A 21,728-nucleotide genomic window follows, 5' to 3' on the forward strand; every position below is an offset into this window, starting at 1 on the left:
CAGCCGTCCCTTTACTTATGACACAGGCGCACGCTTGGCACTGCTCCTTTGTAGATGCACGTGCAGCCACAGTGCACACAATTCACAAATACAGAAAATATTTTTTATTTTGTTTGGAGTGCACTTTGGGGGTTACAGCGCCCTTTAACGGTCAAGCCAGCCGGCCCTTTACTTATGACATAGACGCATGCTTGCCACTACTTTGTTGATGCACGTGCGGCTACTGTGCACACAATTCACAAACACAGAAAAAATATATTTTTTTGTTTATAGTGTACTTTGGGGGTTACAGCACCCTTTAACGGACAAGCCAGCTTGCCCTTTACTAATGGGACACAGGCGCACGCTTGGCGCTGCTCCTTTGTTGATGCACGTGCAGCCACAGTGCACACAATTCACAAACACAGAAAATATTTTTTTATTTTGTTTGGAGTGTACTTTGGGGGTTACAGCACCCTTTAACGGACAAGCCAGCCGGCCCTTTACTTATGACACAGACGCACGCTTGGCACTACTTTGTTGATGCACGTGCGGCTACTGTGCACACAATTCACAAACAGAAAAAATATTATTATTTTTTGCACTTGGGGGAGCACCCGGAAGGCGGGATGATGACGTTTTGCCTCGATTTCACATCCGAGTCAGGCGGGAAAAGTCGAGCCTGACTCGGATCGGCCTCGGATCGGGGGGGCTCGGGGGGGTTCGGATTTTAGAAATCCGAACCCGCTCACCCCTAGTTATTAGCTGCAAATGGTTTTTTATAATTCCTGTCCACCCCAGTCACTAAACACTTATCATGCTGTCTCATTGAAAGCAACACAAAGTAATGTTCCAATTACATTATAAAAACAAACATCAGGTACAGAAGATTAAAAATAGATTTAAAATGTCATGTACACGACTTGCCTTCCTTTTAAACTTCCTGAAACAGTTATCGCAGTTTTACAGAAGTGTGCATACTACTTACTGAGCACTTTGCTTGCTGCTGATACAAGGTCGTAGGTTTTGGAGTCATCATAGATTATTCTCACCAGGAACTGTCCTTCTTCATCAAGCTGGGCCTCTCTTCTAAAAATCGGATTGAAGCATATTAGGATATGTGTATAATAATAATGCCTCCTATTTAAAACAGTAAACTACAGTCATAGTGGCTCTTCTGGGCAAAATTGATGATGTTTGCTCACTTAAGCTTGGGGAACATTGCAGTTACCTTTATCTTCCATAAAAAGATCATATAATAAATAATACTAGACTGATCCCTGATTTCTGCAATGCTAGTAGAAATAACTAATTATTATTTTTTTTTAACAGATATTCATCCAAAATTAAAGGAGAAAGTCAGGAAACAAAATCTAAATTTTAATTGTAGATTTCAACCCCAGAATTCCAATTGTTTTGAATACAAAGGGCATGACTCTACGTTGTACGTATATGAGGACGCTGTTCCATATGCCCACAGCATTCTACTAACTTTCATATGCAAATGGCAGAATACGCTGAAGTGTCCTGAAATTCCAAGTGACTAAGGGGTATATACAATTGGGCGCAAGGTTTAGCGACTTAAAAACCTTGCGCACCTCGCGCCCAATTCCGGAATACCGCGGGTATGCGCGCTCCCGCTACCCGCGGTATTCAAATAAAAAAATAGTGGCCGCGGGGTTTTCAGCTCTGAAAACCCTGCGCCACGTAAAATAAAATAAAAAAACAACTACCTGGCAGGGGGTCTCCGCAGCTCCCAGTGGCTTCCCCTCTCTCTTCTTACTGGAGAGGGGGCTGCTGGGAGGAGCAAGGGCTGTTGGGAGATGTAGTTCTCCCAGCAACCATTCCGGGGGGGCCACACACACCACACCGGGGTCACACTAACACACACACTCATGCACACACACACAGTCACTCATACACACTTACATACAGCACACACACTGACATACTCACCCTGCTGCAGAAGAGCCGGCTCCGACGCTGGATGCAGAAGAAGATGCCGAAGACAGCGCTGAGGAAGGTTAGTAATTAAGGACTAATTAAGCTAATTGGATACTTCCAATTGCTTAATTAGTCCTCAGGGGGGGTGCAGCGGGGGTGTCAGAGCAAGTCCCGGTGTTTTTTCCTTAAATCATCGATTTTAGGAAAAATCACGCTTGCTCAGGAAGTGCGTGAAAAAAACCTCCCGGTGCGTGTTTTTTTAAAAGCCACGCACCTAATAGAATAGCAAAAACCCGCATCTGCAGGAAAAACCACCCAGGTGCAGGTTTTTTGCTATTCTCGCACACAATTGAATATGCCCATTGAGTGCATTCCAACATGGTGAGGTATTCAATCTGATGGCGAAAAGTCCGAGGTCGAACTTTTCGCTACCATTGCTGATTTTTCTGGGATAAAGTATCGGGCGCATGCCAGCTTTATCCCAGTATTCAATTAGGATCCGGAGAAAACGGGACCTGGCGGAAAGGTAAGTATAGGAAAGTGCAGGGAATTTTCGGGAAATCATCCTGTGACCCCCCTGAAGATGTCCAGACATGGGGGATCACTATGGGTACCCCCATTTTTGCCTGCTGAAGGGAGTCAGGATTTTCAAATAGCCGCGGCAGGTGCATAAATGCGCCAGTGAAGAACAGGTGAAGAAGAGCATTTATCTTTTTTTTAAATAACTATGGCCATCAAATTTGGGGTACATGAAAAGGGGTGCAAGCATATTTTTAAGTCCCTAAAATTATTTTTTCAAATTCTTCAAAAATGCACCTGCCGCTACCACCTGCATTCTTTAAAACACCTGCCGCATACTTGGGAACCCCTTAGGAATCAATTATGCTAGGTAGGAAGTTAGGGCCTGATTCAGACCCACTCGCGAGCGGCTGTCCGCTCGCAAGTGGGTCGATGGTCTGCACTGAGCATGCGCACGACGGAGGGAGCTCCGTCGTGCGCATGCGCCAGACGCGACGAGCGAAGGACTTTCCTTCGCTCGTTGTGTCTGATCAAAGGGGGCATGCTGTCGATGTTGATTGACAGCACGCCCCCTTTGGTGGGCGTGCCGGGGGCGTGCCTCCCTGACGGGGGCGTTCCCAAGGGAACGCCTACCGTCAGAAGCCGGCCCACTGACATCACTAGTGATGTCAGTGGGAGTGATTTTGGCTCTGATAGAGCCAAAATCACTCCGGGCCTTGCGGTTGAAAACCTCAACCGCAGGCTCCGGCTCGCAGTGGCGATGGTCGCGATGGTCACGACCATCGCGGCCATCAAACTGCACGCTCGTATAGGCTGTGGGTGGTGACCCACAGCTATACGAGCGTCCAGGAGGACGCTCCATAATTATGGAGGGCGGCCCTCATTCAGGGCGTGCGCTCTGCTCAGAGTGTACGGCTCTGAATGAGGGCCTTAGTTCCTCATTTTTTTTTTAACCCCAAAATTCAAGACCTTGTTTTGGGGTGTCCTGACGATTTTTTTAATTTTTTTTGACACAGATTACTTTTATAGGACACTCCCAGGGGTGCAGGCTGCAGGCTACTTTTTTAAACCCGTACCCCTAAACCCCAATGCTGCACTTTTTTTCGCCATTTAAGAGCACCGGCGAAATGTCTTTGTAATTGAATACGGGGATAATTGAAACATGCTAAAATGACGTCATCGGCGATAAATTATCCGACCTGTTTTCGCCTCAAATTGAATATGGCCCATAGATTATTTATTTATTAACAGTTTCTTATATAGCGCAGCAGATTCCGTCGCGCTTTACAATTTGAATCAACATTAACATAATACTGGGTTGTAAAAGACATACATACATACATACATACATACATACATAAAGACATATATAATGGTAAGAGGTTCCTGCTCACAAGCTTACAATCTCTAGGGAAATAGGTGTTGATACACAAGGATAGGTGCTACATATTGCATATTGGTCCAGCCCGATTGCAGATGTTCTTGGTGGGCTGTATAATCCAATCACACTGGAAAGTTGGCCTAGGGTTAGGAGGATGTTAAATAGAAGAAAGAGAAGATGTGATAGGTGTTTACTATGAGAAGAGAGTTAGATAGGGAGCTATAAAATATTACGTGGACTGTCCTGGAATCTGATAAGCTCGTCTGAAGAGGTGAGTTTTCAGAGAACGCTTGAATGTTTGGAAACTAGTGGAAAGTCTTATTGTGCGTGGGAGGGCATTCCACAGGGTGGGTGCAGCCTGTATATATGTGTCAGCTGAGGCTATATTTATGGGCGTAGATAACTGCAAAATATATACAAAACAAAAACATGCACCATCAATGCATTACCCTAAATGCTAAACTCCAAACTAAATAGACGGCTACTGCAGCCAATATACACAAATACAGATTACCATATGGCAGGCTTTTGCAGACAATGTAAAAGGTGGAGACAGAGGAAAAAAGAGCATTTCCAAGGGTTTTTTGCAATGATCTCAGCCATTCCATGTTTGAATATTTTTCTATTCATAGTACAGTAGAACTTTGAAAATATTTAGAAAGATCATTGTTATCAGTAACTAATGATTCCATCTTAAACAAAGTGTCTTCTTGATGGCTCCACTTTTTTTTTTTACCAATACTTAGATTTATATCCCTTTTGTTACCATATATTTCACTTATACATTTATGTATGCACACCAGCTTTTAGGACTATATATGGCTTGGCACTTTAGGAAGCTAAGCACATTTTTGTAGCATGATATAAATTCTATGAATCAAAGTAGACAACCAAGTTAATTACTTATAGAGTTTGGTGAATGTTTTACAAATGTATTCTCTTATCAGTATTAATATGCTGAGACTTGAAGTGCTCTATTTTTTTTAATTCACTGTTATTATTTAAAAAAATTATGACAGTAACACCATAAGCTAAAGCAGTCAAAAAGATATCATGGGACATATAAACATAATACAGAAAAAGTGAAGACTGGTGAAGTATATCCATCACTATCGCTTTATCAGGTACCCTGGTATACCTGGAATGTTATAGCATACAGAAAAAGAAAGGTGGGAACCCAACAAGAAAGTGTCCTAAGTTAATAGTTTTTACTGTGCATCGCCATTTACACAATTCACTGCTATAAATTTCTCATTTCATTTATATATAAGCATTCTAGTGACTGTAATCGAATAAATTGCAAAATGTACCGTCAGCTGATGAGTTGGGTTTTTTTTTTTTTTAACAGCTTTGACATTTTCGGTTATCACATTGATATTATGTTCTATTAGGCAACTTAAAGGTTCACTCCACTTTTCACAAACTTTAAATACTGTATAGTCTAACTAGGAATTTCTCTAAAAAACACCTATATCATACTCCATAACTGATTTGTACCAACATTCTGCAGGATGCAGGTTTGGGCTGCAGGGGAAGGGTTAGGGCTGGGCATCAGGGGGAGGGTTAGGGCTGGGCAGCAGGGGAAGGGTTAGGGCTGGGCATCAGGGGGAGGGTTAGGGCTAAGCAGAATTAGGCAGCAGGGGGAGAGGTAGAATTAGGATGAGGATTAGGGGTTAGTGCACTCACAGCCAAAACCTCTGGATCAGATTACACCGCCAGATCCAGTAGACACCGCTTACCACCGAAGCTTAACAACAGTAAGTGATCCCCGCACTATCGGGACCCACAATTTTGTCGACATTCTGAGCATGTCGACATTTCATCATGCTGAATGTTCACATGGTTAATGTCATGTGAACGACATGCTAAACATGTTGATATTCTTATGACTGTCAACAAACCATACTAAACCTTTTATTTCCGAACTGTGCATGTGTTGGCCCCATGTATGGGCAGAAGAGCACAGGAGGTAGAGGGGTAGACACATAATATTGGACCTTCCTTATAAGGAGCCTGGCTATTTTGTGTTACAACACTGACTTCTGATTCAGAGTTCTATTAGAATCAATGTTGATTAAGTCTCCAAGAACACAATGATTAATGTTTATACATAGTGGAGTACATTACATTTATCGTACTTATTTTATTTTGTATGTTATGAATATTTATTATCTGTGATATTTGAAAACTATTTCCAGGCATACTTTCCTACTGTTCCAGAATGTCTGTTAAGTTTTTGCTAGAGGGCTAATACTGCCCTGCGAATATCTGCTATTGTGTAGTTGTCTGTCTGTCTATCTTGACAGGAAGAATAGTGTGGATGAGTGATTGTTCATTTTTTATATATGTGGACTTATTTATTTTTTGGCATATTGGGCCTGATTCAGAGCTGGACACTCTGACCAGAGCGCTCGCTCTGAATCAGGGCCCTCCTCCATTAAAATGGAGCGTCCTCCTGGACGCTCGTATAGCTGTGGGTCACCACCCACAGCATATACGAGCGTGCAAAAAGATGTTCGCGATGGTCTTGACCATTGCGACCATCGGACTTGCGAGGGAAACCCTGCGGTCGGGTTTTCCAGCCACAAGCCCTGGAGTGATTTTGGCTCTATCAGAGCCAAAATCACTCCCACTGACATCACTAGTGATGTCAGTGGGGCCGGCTTCAGACGGTAGGCGTGGGAACGCCTCCGTCTGGCAGGCACGCCCCCGGCACGCCCACCAAAGGGGGCGTGCTGTCAATCAACATCGACAGCACGCCCCCTTTGGTGCGAGCCCCCGAGCAATGGAAAGCCCGTCGCACGCCGGGTCTCGTGCATGCGCACAACGGAGCTCCCTCCATCGTGCGCATGTGCAGTGGGGAACATCGACCCACTTGCGAGCGTACTGCCGCTCGCAAGTGGGTCTGAATGACACCCATTGTTCATTGAGATAGGGAAGGATGCTTTTTTTTTATAAAAATGCTAGTCTGGAATGGTTGTCTATAATTATGGGGGAGATATATCGTAGCTTGGATAGAGATAAAGTACCAACCAATCAGCTCTTAACTCATTTTTTAAACTCAGCCTGTAAAATGGCAGTTAGAAGCTGATTGGTTGGTACTTTATCTCTGTCCATTCTATCTCTCTCCAAGGTTTCATACATCTCCCCAAAAGTACTAACCAATAAGTTGCTGTCATTTTACAGGCTGTGTTTAAATAATGACAGTAAGGAGTTGATCGGTTGGTACTTTATCTGTCTCCATTTATCTCTCTCCAAGCTTTGATAAATATCCCCTACAGCCTGTAAAATGACAGTGGAAAGCTTATAGGTTGGTACTTTGAGGTCTATTTACTAAGACTTGGAGAGAGATAAAGTGACAAAGATAAAGTACCAACCAATCAGCTCCTAGCTGTCACTTTGCAGGTTGTGTTTGAAAAAAGCACAGTTAGGAGCTGATTGGTTGGTACATTATCTCAGTTCACTTTTCTGCTCTCCAAGCTAATGTCCTCCTATGGGGCAGAAGTACTAAGTCTTAAAGAGAATTAAAGTGGAGATAAATAAAGTACCAACCAATCAGCTCCTAATTGTAATTTTTCAAACGCAGCCTGTAAACTATATACAGCACTAAATCAATCATATGGATGGAGTATTTAGTAAGTAAAATACATTATTTAATTATGCATATAAATGAAGACATAAAATATACCTGTTAATGGTATTAAGGTAAGTCTAAAATCATTCACAGGTCAGACACGACTGTGCAAATATCTGGCACAAACATATAAACAGCTCCCATGGATGGGAGTCATGAGGACAGTTCAAAGGAGACAATAACTTGTTATCTGGCTGTAGATGGTATTACCAGTTTAGTGGAAGAAGCAAGTGGGTCCAATTAGTGATGATCCAAATACTGCAAAGGTCCAACGCAAAGGTGTGGTGTGGTGGTATCCCAGTCTCACAGTATAGCGCTGGAAGTCCTATCCAATGGGAATGTCTCAATGTCCATAAATAAATAAAGGTAGCTCCTTGCAACAGTCAATGCTGGCCAGTGTTTGTCACTAACGCATTTCACTGCCAAAACGCAGCTTTATCAAAGGTGTCAGTTCTTTCAAAAGATCCCCTTTTTATATGCTAGGTAATTGTGATTAAGCATTAGTACCGGTCAGTAGCTGACTTACAATGATCTCCTAATTCATATAAAATAATGAATCAATATCACACAGTTAAAAGGAAGGCAAACTAAATCCCATATTATATAACTTATTTAAAAAACGTGCTCAAAACTAAGAATTTGACCTGTTGATCCCGGGTGCTGCCGATCACGTGATCATAACAACTCATGTGCGGGAATGCTCATTGGTGGGATGACCGTCCACGTTAGTTTAACAGCTCACATCAGCGCCTGACCACTGTATACACTTCTTAATTTTACAGCCTGATAATTGACAGGAGCTGATTGGTTGGTAATTTATCATTCTCCACTTTATCTCTCTCCAAGGCTTAGTACATCTACCCCAAACTTTGGTGACTTTGAAAGATGACTGATTCATAGGGTGTTTGGCAGGTCATTCAGTAACATGGCAGGACTGCCGGAGATATGGTCAAACATTGAGGTGCGTAGTGTGATCAGGTTTCTGCGTTAAAAAGGGCACATCAGCAGCTGAAATTCATCGCCAACTTGTGAAGGTATATAGTGATAGCGTCATGTCACGGACACAGGTTTAGGTTTTGTGCACGGCTTTTGATAATGATAGGACAGACGTTCTAGATGAGCAGCGATCCGGCCACCACACTCAAGGTCTGATTCAGGGGGACAGCTTTACTCAAGTTAATGATATTGCTGACAAATTGAACATTTCAGTGGTTACTGTGCACAACGTTGCTCATTAGCAACTGAAGTACAAGAAAAAGTGTTCACACTGGGTACCGAAGCAACTCACAGAAGTTCTAAAAACCAATAGTATGGCATTGTATCTGTGCGCGTGATGCAGTACCATGAGGAGGGAGTGCAGTTCCTGCAGCTCATTGTTACAGGTGATGAAACATTGGTGTATCATGTGACACCAGAGATGAAACAAGCATCCATGACACGGAAACATGTATCACCCCACCTTCAAAGAAATTCAAAACAACTCCATCAGCAAAGAAGGTCATGGCGACCATGTTCTGGGACCACAAGGGTGTGCTCCTTGTTAATTTCCTCACCAAGTGAGATACTGTTAATGCTGTCCGCTATTGTGACACATTGAGCCAGTTGTGGAAGGCAGTTCGTCAAAAATGACCTGGGTTGCTGCGAACAGGCTTCATATTGCTGCACGTTAATACCAGGCTTCACTCAGCCAGCTGCTCGCGTGATTTGTTATGGCGCTACCATTGGGAGCTACTGTACCTTCCTCCCTACAGCCCTGACCTGGCACCAAGTGATTTCCATCTCTTTGGACCATTGCAGAAGTACCTGGGTGGAAGGCGTTTCACAACCAACTGTAAAGTTCAGCAAGCCGTCATGTCCTGACTTTAAGGGCTTGACACTGATTCTTCTATGCCAGATTATATGCCTTGGTGTACTGTTGGAACAAATGCTTAAACAAGTATGGGGACTATTGGAAAAATAATCTGTACCAAAGCCCTATTATTAATTATACCTAGAGTGCATCCGGAATACATTCACAACGCTTCACTTTTTCCACATTTTGTTATGTTACAGCCTTATTCCTTAATGGAATAAATGGATTTTTGTCCTCAAAATTCTACACACAATACCCCATAATGACAACGTGTAAAAAGTTTTTTTTGCGATTTTTGCAAATTTAATTAAAAAAAAAAATTACATGTACATAAGTATTCACAACCTTTGCTCAATACTTTGTTGATGCACCTTTGGCTGCAATTACAACCTTAAGTCTTTTTGAATATGATGCCACAAGCTTGGCACACCTATCTTTGGGCAGTTTCGCCTATTCCTCTTTGCAGCACCTCTCAAGCTCCATCAGGTTGGATGGGAAGAGTCACAGCCATTTTCAGATCTCTCCAGAGATGTTCAATTGGATTCAAGTCTGGGCTCTGGCTGGGCCACTCAAGGACATTCACAGAGTTGTCCTGAAGCCACTCCTTTGATATCTTGGCTATGTGCTTAAGGTCATTGGGCCTCATTCAGAGGCGGTCGTTAGATGCAAGCAGTCGCTCTGAATCAGGGCGCCCGCTTGTATCCTGAATGGCCGCCTCCTTGTCGATCGTTAAGCTGTGGGTTAACAACCACAGCTCTAACGACCGACATGGGTGATGGTCGCGATGGTCAAGACCATTGCGACCATCGGGGCTTATGACCAGACCCTAGGGTAGGGTCTGGGCACTCGTAAGCCCCAGGGAGCTTCGAGCAGGAAGTTCCCCACTGACATCAGCAATGTTGTCAGTGGGGCCGCCCCCAAACAGCAAGCGTTCCTACTGGAACGCCTCCGTTTTGCTGGGCACACCCCCGGCCCGCCCAGCAAACGGGGTGAGCTGTCACTCAACATCGACAGCTCACCCTGTCTGCTACGAGACCCCTAACAACGGAGAGCCCGTCGCTGTGGGGCAACATCGAGTCGGTTGTGAACGCTCAGCACTCACGACCGATTCTGAATGAGCTCCATTGTCCTGCTGAAAGATGAACTGTCACCCCAGTCTGAGGTCAAGAGCACTCTGGAGCAGGTTTTCATCCAGGATGTCTCTATACATTGCTGCATTCATCTTTCCCTCTATCCTGACTAGTCTCCCTGTTCCTGCCGCTGAAAAACATCCCCACAGCATGATGCTGCCACTGCCATGCTTCACTGTAGGGATGGTATTGGCCTGGTGATGAGCAGTGCCTGGTTTCCTCCAAACATAATACCTGGTCTGAAAGTCCTTCAGGTGCATTTTGGCAAACTCCAGGCGGGCTGCCATGTGCTTCTACTAAGGAGTGGCTTCCTACTGGCCACTCTACCATACAGGCCTGATTGGTGGATTGCTGCAGAGATGGTTGTCCTTCTGGAAGGTTCTCCTCTCTCCACAGAGGAATGCTGTAGCTATGACAGAGTGACCATCGGGTTCTTGGTCACCTCCCTGACTAGGGCCCTTCTCCCCTGATTGCTCAGTTTAGACAGTCGGCCAACTCCAGGAAGACTCCTGGTGGTTCCGAACTTCTTCCATTTATAGATGATGGAGGCCACTGTGCTCATTGGGACCTTCAAAGCAGCAGATATTATTCTGTACCCTTCCTCAGATTTGTGCCTCGAGAAAATCCTGTCTCGGAGGTCTACAGACAATTCCTTGGACTTCATGATTGGTTTGTGCTCTGACATGCAATGTCAAGTGTGGGACCTTACTGTATATAGACAGGTGTATGCCTTTCAAAATCAGTGGAAACAGGATGCACCTGAGCTCAATTTTGAGCTTCATGGCAAAGGCCGTGAATACTTATGTACATGTGATTTGTTAGTGTCTTTTTTTTAATTAAATTTGCAAAAATCTCAAAAAAACTTTTTACACATTGTCATTATGGGGTATTGTGTGTAGAATTTTGAGAACAAAAATTTATTTATTCCATTTTGGAATAAGGCTGTAACATAACAAAATGTGGAAAAAGTGAAGCGTTCTGAATACTTTCCGGATGTACTGTATATGTATGAGTTGAATAAATTTACGCAATGAGAGGTCTTGTTACCTTATATATTGAACCCCCCTCGTATCTCCAGGATTGTGATGTTTTTGCATTAATTCAAAATGTACAGTTCAGTTCCTGATCAGCTAGTTGACATTCAGAAGGTCGACACCACCATTCCGTCAGGTTCGTGAATTTCGACATGAATGTTAGGTCAATAACCAATTTATCAACAAACAATTAGGTCGACATGGAAAAAAAATTGAACATGTTGACACCAAAATATCGACATATGTTTTTTTACAAGTTTTTAAGGTTATTGTTAGGTTTAGGTAGGGGTAAGGTTTAGGGTTAGGCTAAAATAAGTAAAAAAAGAAAAACTTTGTCGACATTCTGGTGTTGACATGTAAAATTTTAACATTCTGAACGTGTCGATATTTTAACCATGTACACCTATTTGTTGTCGACCTACGTCCATGTCCATGTCAACATTCTGACTGTCGACATTCAGAACTTCATGACATTTCAATGTTGACCTTCTGAATGTTGACCATTCCTACCACACCTGTAAATTTCAGCCTGTAGCATTAGCAGTCAGTTTTAATAAACGTGATCTGATGAGAACTTTACACTACTATATGAATAATATTGCATGCTTCCTAATAGAGATGTGCGGGTTCGGTTTTATTCGGTTCTTATTGCCAAAGTTTGGATTAGTTCGTTCTTCTGCTATCCAAAACATGTGACAGCTGGATAGCCAATATGATGCCGTTTTTGAGATCCGAACATATCCGAGTAAAACCGAACCGCACATCTCTACTTCCTAATATGATGGTGCTATATAAAAACTGGTAATATTTACTTCCTGAAACATGATCCAAGTAATATATTTCTAGTTTTGTGGAAAACAATTCATTACCAGATCATCTGACAGACAACAGCACAATAGGACAAAGCTGTAACATTCTGGGCTCTATTTTGAAAAGGCTCAAAAGTTCTAGAACCCTAACTATCTATTTATCAGAGCACCCCTACAAGTGTAGGTTATTACTGAATATCACAAGCATGATCTACAATGGTGAAGCCAATTTTCCATGTACCGCAACTCTCCTGTGATTTATGGATAGTATCAGCTGGTGGAGCCCCCGTCTAAAAATGCTTTATTATTATAACAAATTTAGAACTTCAAGCCAAAGCTTCCAGTACCAGTGCACACGTGAGTGCCAATAAGTCTGCACACAAAAGCTTATTTACAATTAGATGGGCTGGCAAGCAGCAAGACCTACTCATAACATATGCTGCTGGGAAATTGAGCTGCCTTTGTGACTTATTTTTCTGATAAATTACATTGAATAAGATTTTCTATTGCTGCAATGAGCAGCAAAATAAACTATTTCCTGATAGATCTTAATAAATAGTTCCCTTAAAAGAAGTCTGCTTTTAATCTACAGATACACATTTTAGTTACACAGACTCCTCTTAAATCTCAACTAACCATAAGAATTTCTGTTCTCATAAACTCCATAAACTCCAATAAAAAGTCACAGAAGATAACAAATAATTTACTGGGAACATTAACTCAAACTTTTATGAAGACCAGTGAATAGAAAAAATACAATCATATTATCTTAATGGGAATTAATGTAGCAGTAAAATAAATGTTATCAAACATTTAGAGTTTTAGTTCTTGTCTGCTAATGCTTAACTAGATCATCATTACTTCTATTAGGACCATTATCTTAGTTATACTAAATTAGCATGGCAGTACACCACGGACCAATCTTATCTGATGCATTAGGTTCACACAGATATAAAGCCGTCATTTGTCAGGCAATTTGTACCCCTTTCAGATATATGACCCAGTATTTTGCCAGGTCAGACTCGGGATTTTCAACTGGGGCACAACCCGGGTGTTTGCTCACAGATCTCCTTTCACACTACACCTTAGACCTGGGAAATTCCCCTTTTCAGTCATTTGCTCAGCTTTTTACATTTATGTTATTAATACCTGTTTCAGACATACAGCAAAAACCTGGGTTTTTGGTTGTGAATGTGCATCAACCCGGGTTTTTCCTATGTGTGAACAGGAACGACCCGGGTCGAAGTCACGTGTTAATGACCCTGCTTTATACCAAGGTTTTTCCCGGGTGCAACCCAGGTAGCCTCTAGTGTGAATGCATCCAACCCAGGTTTTTAGACCTGATTTTTTAGAAAACCTTCTCATTGGCTGTTCCATGCACCTGCTGATGACATCAACTGCAGTCACCCAGACGTAGTGTGAACGTATCCGACCCTGGAAGTTCCCGGGTCTCAGGTGTCGTGTGACAGTGGGTCTCAATCAAAAACCCGGGTTTTTGCTGAGGTGAAAAACCCGTGTCTGAGAAGGGAAATTCCTGGGTCGAACGAATGGCACATTTTAGGATGTCGCGTGGCCCCTCTAATAACATCCTGGAACTCCTCACCCCGACACTTACCAGGCACATCACCCAATGGAGACAGCCCATTGCCCCGAGCGGGAGACTAGCGATAGTCTTGTGGTGGTATGCCACCCCTGGCGAATACCGCACAATCTCCTGCTTGTTTTGTGTCGGTATCTCCACGGTCTGTGTTTTGGTGCGTGAAGTGACGAAGGCAATACTGGATACCATCGGTTTATTGCCCTACCACAGGGGCAGCGACTGGATGAGACAGTGTCTGGGTTCCGCATCGCGCTTATCCGCAGTGTTCTGGGGTGATTGATGGCACCCACATCCACATAATTGCTCCCACAGACAGCCCAGCAGATTATCACAACAGGAAAGGATGGCATTCCATCATTTTACGTGGTCGTGGACCATCGATATTGGTAAGCCTCGTTTGATTATTATTGTGATTTATAATGTGATTTGCATGCAGTGTAAATGGTCCGTATAAGAGTAGTTTTAACAATATAATATCTGTATTTACCAGCTTCACCGACGTGTTCATTGGCTGGCCTGCTTGTGCGCATGATGCCCGTGTGCTGGCCAATTCTGAACTGTATAAGATCGCAGAGGAGTGGCAAAATGGCTGGCTGTTTCCCTTGTGAGGTAAATATATGTGATATCATTTGAGCATAAGTTCCACTGCAGTTGTTACCAAGATATTCTGTGTCACAAGCTGCAGAATATGTATGTGCTAAGGTGGGAAAGATGACAACTAAAGGCACAGATATTGTTCTGCGAACGACAAATAATATGTCTGACAAACAAATGGATATACCTGTACCGACTATAGGTAATCCATGTTCAATTTTTCAATGTAAGTTCCACAGCTCTATATTGAAACTGTTGTTTTGCTTTGCAGAAGTCCAAGATAGTTGAGGGTTTGGAGGTACCGGTCCACATCATTGAGGACGCTGCATATCCTTTAAGAACATGGCTAATTAAACTGTACACCCAGCATCTCGAGTTGTTACTGGATCAGATACAGTACACCCATTCCCTCAGCTCTTCCAGGATAGTGATAGAGAATGCATTTGGTCGGCTCAAGGGACGTTGGCGCAGTTTGCTTCAGCGCAATGGCATTGACATTAGACAAGTTCCTGATGTTGTGGTAGCATGCTCTACAAATGGGTCCTCATACATCTAGCCTCCTTGCACGTTGAACGGCCCATCTAGTCGCGCCATGCTGTGGCGTGACTCGGTAGCGCCAAGCATATTTTGTGTGACTTTTTACCTTCAAATGCATATTATTCGCACAGTGATGTTTAATAGATAGCACAAACAGCTTCTGCTGATTAAAATGATATGCAGCATGCCTATATTCTGTGTGCGACTGCGGGTGTATCTGAATATGAAACGCTAAATTACAGTGTCAGCGGCTGGCATATGAAAGGTAATTATTTGCTTTCTGAGTGTATATATATATATATATATATATATATATATATATATAACAAAAATATACACATCAAAATAAAAGAATATGTAATATATAAATTCTATATATTATTTTACAACATCCTTTTATGGCTTACACAACAATGAACATTTGTTTATCCAAAGTGCACATATATATCTGTCTTTATCAAAAATGCACATACTATATATATAGCTGTGTATCTGTGAGGGGGGGATAAGGGGGCTCCGCCGGGGTCCCAGAGCAAGTCCCGCTGATTTTTCCTAATATTAACGATTTTAGGAAAAATCAGACTTGCTCTGGAGGTGCTCAAGAATAAAAAACTCCCGATGCTCATAATAGAAAAAAACCTTCACCTTATGGAATAGCAAAAATCCCGCACCTGCAGGAAAAACCTCGCAGGTGCGGGATTTTTGCTATTCTCGCCCCTAATTCAATATGCCCCCATGACTCTTCCCTCTTCCTCTTCCACTACATTATTATATCTATCCCAGGCATGGCTGATATCACTTATGTCACAGCTGCTCATGTGCCTAGTTCAGAGGTTCCCAAACTGTGCGCAGCGGCACCCTAGGGTGCCGCTGCGCTGTCATCAGGGTGCCGCGGACCGGAGGGAAGCTGCTGCCAGTTTTTTCCCTATAATCTGCAATGCGCTTAGATCCGGAGGCGGGGCGGCGGTTAGGCGCTGTCACAGGAGGGGGATGTAGCCGGAGGGAAGCTGCTCTTATCACTATTGGAGCCGGAGGCATGACGGAGCAGTGCAGGGGGGGCGGCGGTCAGATGTGATTGCACAGGAGCAGGCAGTGGGCTGGGCTGCCTGTTTTGACGCTGCAGCTGGAGGATCTGAGGGAACGGCTGCGGTGCTGGAGCTCTGTAGTAAAGGTAAGTAACGTTACCTCCTGTGGAAACTATAGGGAGGGGGGGAAACAGCTATGAGTGGCACACACTGTCTGTATACTAACTATGGGGTGGGGGGTGGACAGCATTGAGCGGCACACACTGTCTGTATACTAACTATGGGGTGGGGGTGGACAGCATTGAGCGGCACACACTCTCTGTATACTACTATGGTGTGGGGGGGGAAAGCTATGAGTGGCACTGGCACTTTCTGTATATTAACTATAGGGAGGGGGGTGGGGGGAAACAGCTATGAGTGGCACTGGATGTATACTAACTATAGGGAGGGGGTTGGAGGGGTACAGATGAGTGGCACTAGCAGTGGCGTAACTAGGTCAGGGCGAGCGGGGCACGTGCCCTGGGTGCCATAGGACAGGCGATGCAGGGGGGCGCCGCCGGCCATGGTCTGGCCCGTCCTAGTTAAGCAGTGTAGAGCTGACTGCAGTGTGGGACTGATTCAGACTCGCAAGCGAGCGCTATGCACTCGCAAGCGGGTCGATGGTGGCCCAGTGCGCATGCGCACGACGGAGCCGGCTCCGTCGTGCGCATGCGCGAGACCCGAATAACGACGGCCAAGCCGTCGCTATGGGTCTCGAACCAAAGGGGGCGTGCTGTCGATGGTGATTGACAGCACGCCCCCTTTGGTGGGCGTGCCGGGGGCGTGGCTGCCCAGAAGGAGGCGTTCCCATGGGAACGCCTACCGTCTGGGGCCGGCCCCACTGACATCACTAGTGTTGTCAGTGGGAGTGCTTTTGGCTCTGATAGAGCCAAAAGCACTCCAGGGCTTGCGGCAGACGAGACCCTACCACAAGGGTCTCGTTGCAAGCCCGATGGTCGCGATGGGCTTGACCATCGCGACCATCTTCCTGGCCGCTCGCTATAGCTGTGTATGTGAGCGGCCAGGAGGACGTTACAAAAATAAATAAATAGCCCGGCCTGTGTGCGGTCGGTGCTACACATCTACACAGGACCGGCGCTAGGCTTCCCTGCGCCCAGCGCTGGTCCTGTGCTGCACAGCCGGGCCCCTTCCCTCCCCCTGAGCGCTTACCCAATAGTGCCAGGAGGAGGGTGAGAGGCATGCTCAGACTGTGCAGTTTAACACACACATCGCCGCCAGCGCGGCATCGATGTATGTGTTAACCGGCAGCGAATGAGAGTCAGACAGACTCTCATTGACTGCTGCAGCGCCCACTGCAAGAGCCGGGCTGGAGCTCACTCATGAGCTCTGCCTTCCGGCTCCTGCAATGGGTAATGGAACGTCTCTCCCATAATGCAGAGCACGCCAACCCGGGAGGACTGACGTGCGGCGGCGGGAGCAGTGGCCGGAGCCCGGGTGTGGATTCAGGTAAGTGTATTTTTTTCTATTTTTTTAAACTGTGGCTGCACTGCGGGGGCACCATTACTGGGGGTGGGGCACTACTGGGGTGTACAACTGAGGGGGGGGGAACTACTACTGGGGGCACTGCATCGGGAGGGGGAACCTCTATTGTGGGACTACTACTGGGGGGGGGACTACTACTGGGGGCATGCATCGGGAGGGGGGACCTCTATTGGGGACTACTACTGGGGGGGGAACTACTACTGGGGGCACTATATAAGGGGCTTACTACTAGGGGCACAAGGGAAACTGCTACTGGGCACACTATATAAGGAGCTTACTAGTAGGGGCACAAGGGAAACTACTACTGGGGACACTATATAAGGAGCTTACTACTAGGGGACCACTACTGGGGGCACTAAATAGAGAGGTATAAGGGCATTACATAAGGGGGATCACTACTGGGGGCCTGCATAAGGGGGACCACTACTGGGGGCACTGCATGGGGAGGGGACTACAGCTGGGTGCACTATATTAAGGGCACTGCATATAGGGTACCATTACTGAGGGCACTGCATAGGGGGGGACTACTACTGGGGGGCACTATATAAAGAGCACTGCATAAGGGGGTACCACTACTGGGGGCACTGCATTGGGGGGACTGCTACTGGGGACACTATATAAGGGGCACTGTATAAGGGGGACCACTACTGGGGGCACTGCATAAGGGGTCCACTACTGGGGTCACTGAATAAGGGGAACTAATGAGTGGCTGCATAATGGGGACCACTACTGGGGGCATTGCATACTGGGGATACTGTAAAAGGGGATCTAATGGGGGACCACTACTGGGGGTACTGTATAAGGGGCACTACTGGGGGCCTGCATAAGAGGGACCACAACTGGGGACATTGCACACTGGGGGTACTATATAAGGGGCACTACTGGGGTTAAGGTGCATATGGAAAGTAATGTTCAGAGTGACGATAAAGGGGTGTGTCAAGTTGACACACCCCATTTTTAAGTGACCACGCCCATTTTTCACAGCGCGCACCTTCAGCACGTGCACATGGGAGGGGGGGGGGGGGGGGGGGGCTCCATTTTTACATTTGCCCTGGGCTCCAAATACCCTAGTTACACCACTGGGCACTGGCACTGTCTGTATACTAACTATAGGGAGGGGGTTGGGGGGGGGAACAGCTATGAGTGGCACTGGCACTGTCTGTATATTTAGGAGCTGCGGGAGCGCATCGGATCGTATCTTACTCCAAAAATACACGATTTTCAAAGAATCCATCCTAAGGACTCATCGAAATCGGGCAATCGGCCCAAAATCGTGCAGGTGTATGGCCAGCATTAGGAAACTTATAAAGGGTCGTCTGTAACATACCCATATACCAAAACATATCACAGTCCCACAATTAAGGGGAAAATATCTAAAGTGTTTTATTTTAGAATTCTAATAAAAAGATAAAACCAATTCAATATACTGTATGCGTACCTCATATAAATTCCATTAAGGCTTATATGATTTTTTTCAATTCCTCCTAAGGGAGGTTATTCCAAATATCTTTTCCTTATTAATGTAAGGAATATAGTACACCTACATGTTAGAAACATATATGTAGGTGGGGGGTTGATGGCGAGCGTTGAGACAATTTAATATTAGCCCTGCTGGGTGATGGCATCACCTTCTTCCCACATTGGACCTCCCTGCTAAACCTCCTTGAGGGGGCTGTACAAAATGGGTAAGTATGCTTATCTTAGAACATAACTATTAGGAGGTGTCAACAAGACTCTAAAGGCATTAAAAGCGTTCAAACAAAGTTAAGAGTATTTGGGTTATTAACCCCTATGTTACAGTATATTATAGTCCATTCACGGTTATGTGTAAAACTGACTTTGGGCCTGATTCAGACCCACTCGCGAGCGGCTGTCCGCTCGCAAGTGGGTCGATGTTATGGACTGAGCATGCGCACGACGGAGGGAGCTCCGTTGTGCGCATGCGCCAGACGCGACGAGCGAAGGAAAGTCCTTCGCTCGTTGTGTCCGATCAAAGGGGGCGTGCTGTCAATGTTGATTGACAGCACGCCCCCTTTGGTGGGTGTGCCGGGGGCGTGCCTCCCTGACGGGGGCGTTCCCACGGGAACGCCTCCCATCAGAAGCCGGCCCACTGACATCACTAGTGATGTCAGTGGGAGTGATTTTGGCTCTGATAGAGCCAAAATCACTCCGGAGCTTGCGGTTGAAAACCTCAACCGCAGGCTCTGGCTCGCAATTTTGATGGTCTCGACCATCGCGGCCATCACAATGCACGCTCGTATAGCCAGTGGGTGGTGACCCACAGCTATACGAGCGTCCAGGAGGACGCTCCATGAAAATGGAGCCCGGCCCTCATTCAGAGCGTGTGCTCTGCTCAGAGCGTACGGCTCTGAATGAGGGCCTTTGTGCCAAAATGCTTCAAAGTAAACATCACACCTAAATATACATGTGTAAAATATGCCATAGCTTTATAGATGCACAATAAAGTTGTAATTATTAGTGCAAAATAGAGAGCATAACCAATATATTACATTGTATTGCTTTTATGCCTATTACAACTTCCTACTATGCTTTTTGGAAAATACATATTTCAATTTGGAAAACACATATTTATTATATATATATATATTTTTTTTTTTTCAAGCAGGCATGGCTATAAATAGTGTACAGTACTTACTGACTGTCACAGTAGGCTGTAGGCTGCCTGCTCCTCTATACTGGCCGCTGTGACTCTGTGTACTGCTCCTCTGCTGCTTCATATAGTCAGCGTCCACTGCTCTCCGTGCACATACAGTGAGGTGAGTAGATGGTCCTGGAGGTGGAGGCGCCGAGGTGGGCCGCTGACAGCCTGAAGGCGGAGCCGTCAGTAGTGACTGACGCATGCTCCGCAAAGGCTTATGGGGGAGCTCCCCCGTCGGCCACATTTGTTTAGGTTCAGAAACTCTGCCCGATCGGAGCTCCGATCGTGGCAGAGAGCTGTGCCGGCAGAGGGGTGGTTAAGGGAAGGGTAGCTGCCGGCAATGCCCAGTAGCTGCAACGCTGCCCGATCGGAGCTGAGCTCCGATCGCGGCATCTGGGCCGGCAGTGGGGTGGGTGAGGGAAAGGCGGCCGCCGGCCCCTATAATGCATAAAAAGGGGCCGGCCCAGCGGGAAACGGCCCGGCATCCTGGCGGCCCAATCTGCCCCTGCATACACTAAAACGGAACATTGCTTCCTTTAGAGTACTAAGCCTTTGAGAGAGAGAAAGTAGAAAGTGTGTGCTGCCTACAGTAGCTACTTCTGACTGGCTGAATGCGTATAGACTCATAAATATGATAATATTTAATTCACTAATTTTACAGCTACAGTATGTTATATCAAAGTCATGGCCAACTTTTCCGGTATCCAGATGAAAGACCGACAATGAATAGGTCAACAGTCAATAGGTTGACATCAGATGGTCGACATGCAATAGGTCAAAAAGGGACAAAAGGCCGACAGGTAAAAAATGTCAACATGTTCAAAAGGTCGACAAACAAATGCTTGACACACAAATGGTCGACATATTTTTCTTTTCAAAATTTTTAAGGTTATGGTTTAGGGTGAGGGTTAGGCACTTGGGGGAGGGTTAGGATAAGGCTGCCAGAGAGAACGGCTAGCATTAGGGGAAGGGTTAGGGTTGGGCTAGGGTTAGGTATGAGCCAGACGTTCGCAAGCGGTCCTCAAGGCACCTCAACAGTTCAGGTTTTAGAAATATCTATAGTTAAGCACAGGTACCAATTAAGGCCCTCATTCAGAGCCGTACGCTCTGAGCAGAGCGCACGCTCTGAATGAGGGCCGCCCTCCATAATTCTGGAGCGTCCTCCTGGACGCTCGTATAGCTGTGGGTCACCACCCACAGCCTATACGAGCGTGCAGTTTGATGGCCGCGATGGTCGTGACCATCGCGACCATCGAAACTGTGAGCCGGAGCCTGCGGTTGAGGTTTACAACCGCAAGGCCCGGAGTGATTTTGGCTCTATCAGAGCCAAAATCACTCCCACTGACATCACTAGTGATGTCAGTGGGCCGGCTTCTGACGGTAGGCGTTCCCTTGGGAACGCCCCCGTCAGGGAGGCACGCCCCCGGCACGCCCACCAAAGGGGGCGTGCTGTCAATCAACATCGACAGCACGCCCCCTTTGATCAGAC

At 45.6% G+C, this 21,728-nt stretch overlaps 1 protein-coding gene across 2 annotated transcripts in view; it reads right to left on the bottom strand.

Annotated features, from left to right (window-relative positions):
• Positions 1 to 21,728, bottom strand: part of GUCY1B1 (guanylate cyclase 1 soluble subunit beta 1) — a 97,840-nt gene that overhangs the window by 67,292 nt on the left and 8,820 nt on the right. For both annotated transcript variants that reach the window (XM_088475358.1, XM_088475359.1), the window contains one exon: positions 968 to 1,068. In XM_088475358.1, the coding sequence (XP_088331484.1) occupies positions 968 to 1,068 (101 nt within the window). The remainder of the gene's footprint in view (positions 1 to 967; positions 1,069 to 21,728) is intronic.

The sequence above is a fragment of the Taudactylus pleione genome, unplaced genomic scaffold (assembly GCF_031769625.1).
Source record: "Taudactylus pleione unplaced genomic scaffold, aTauple2 ptg000170l, whole genome shotgun sequence".
In the NCBI taxonomy this organism is placed as follows: Eukaryota; Metazoa; Chordata; class Amphibia; order Anura; family Myobatrachidae; genus Taudactylus; species Taudactylus pleione.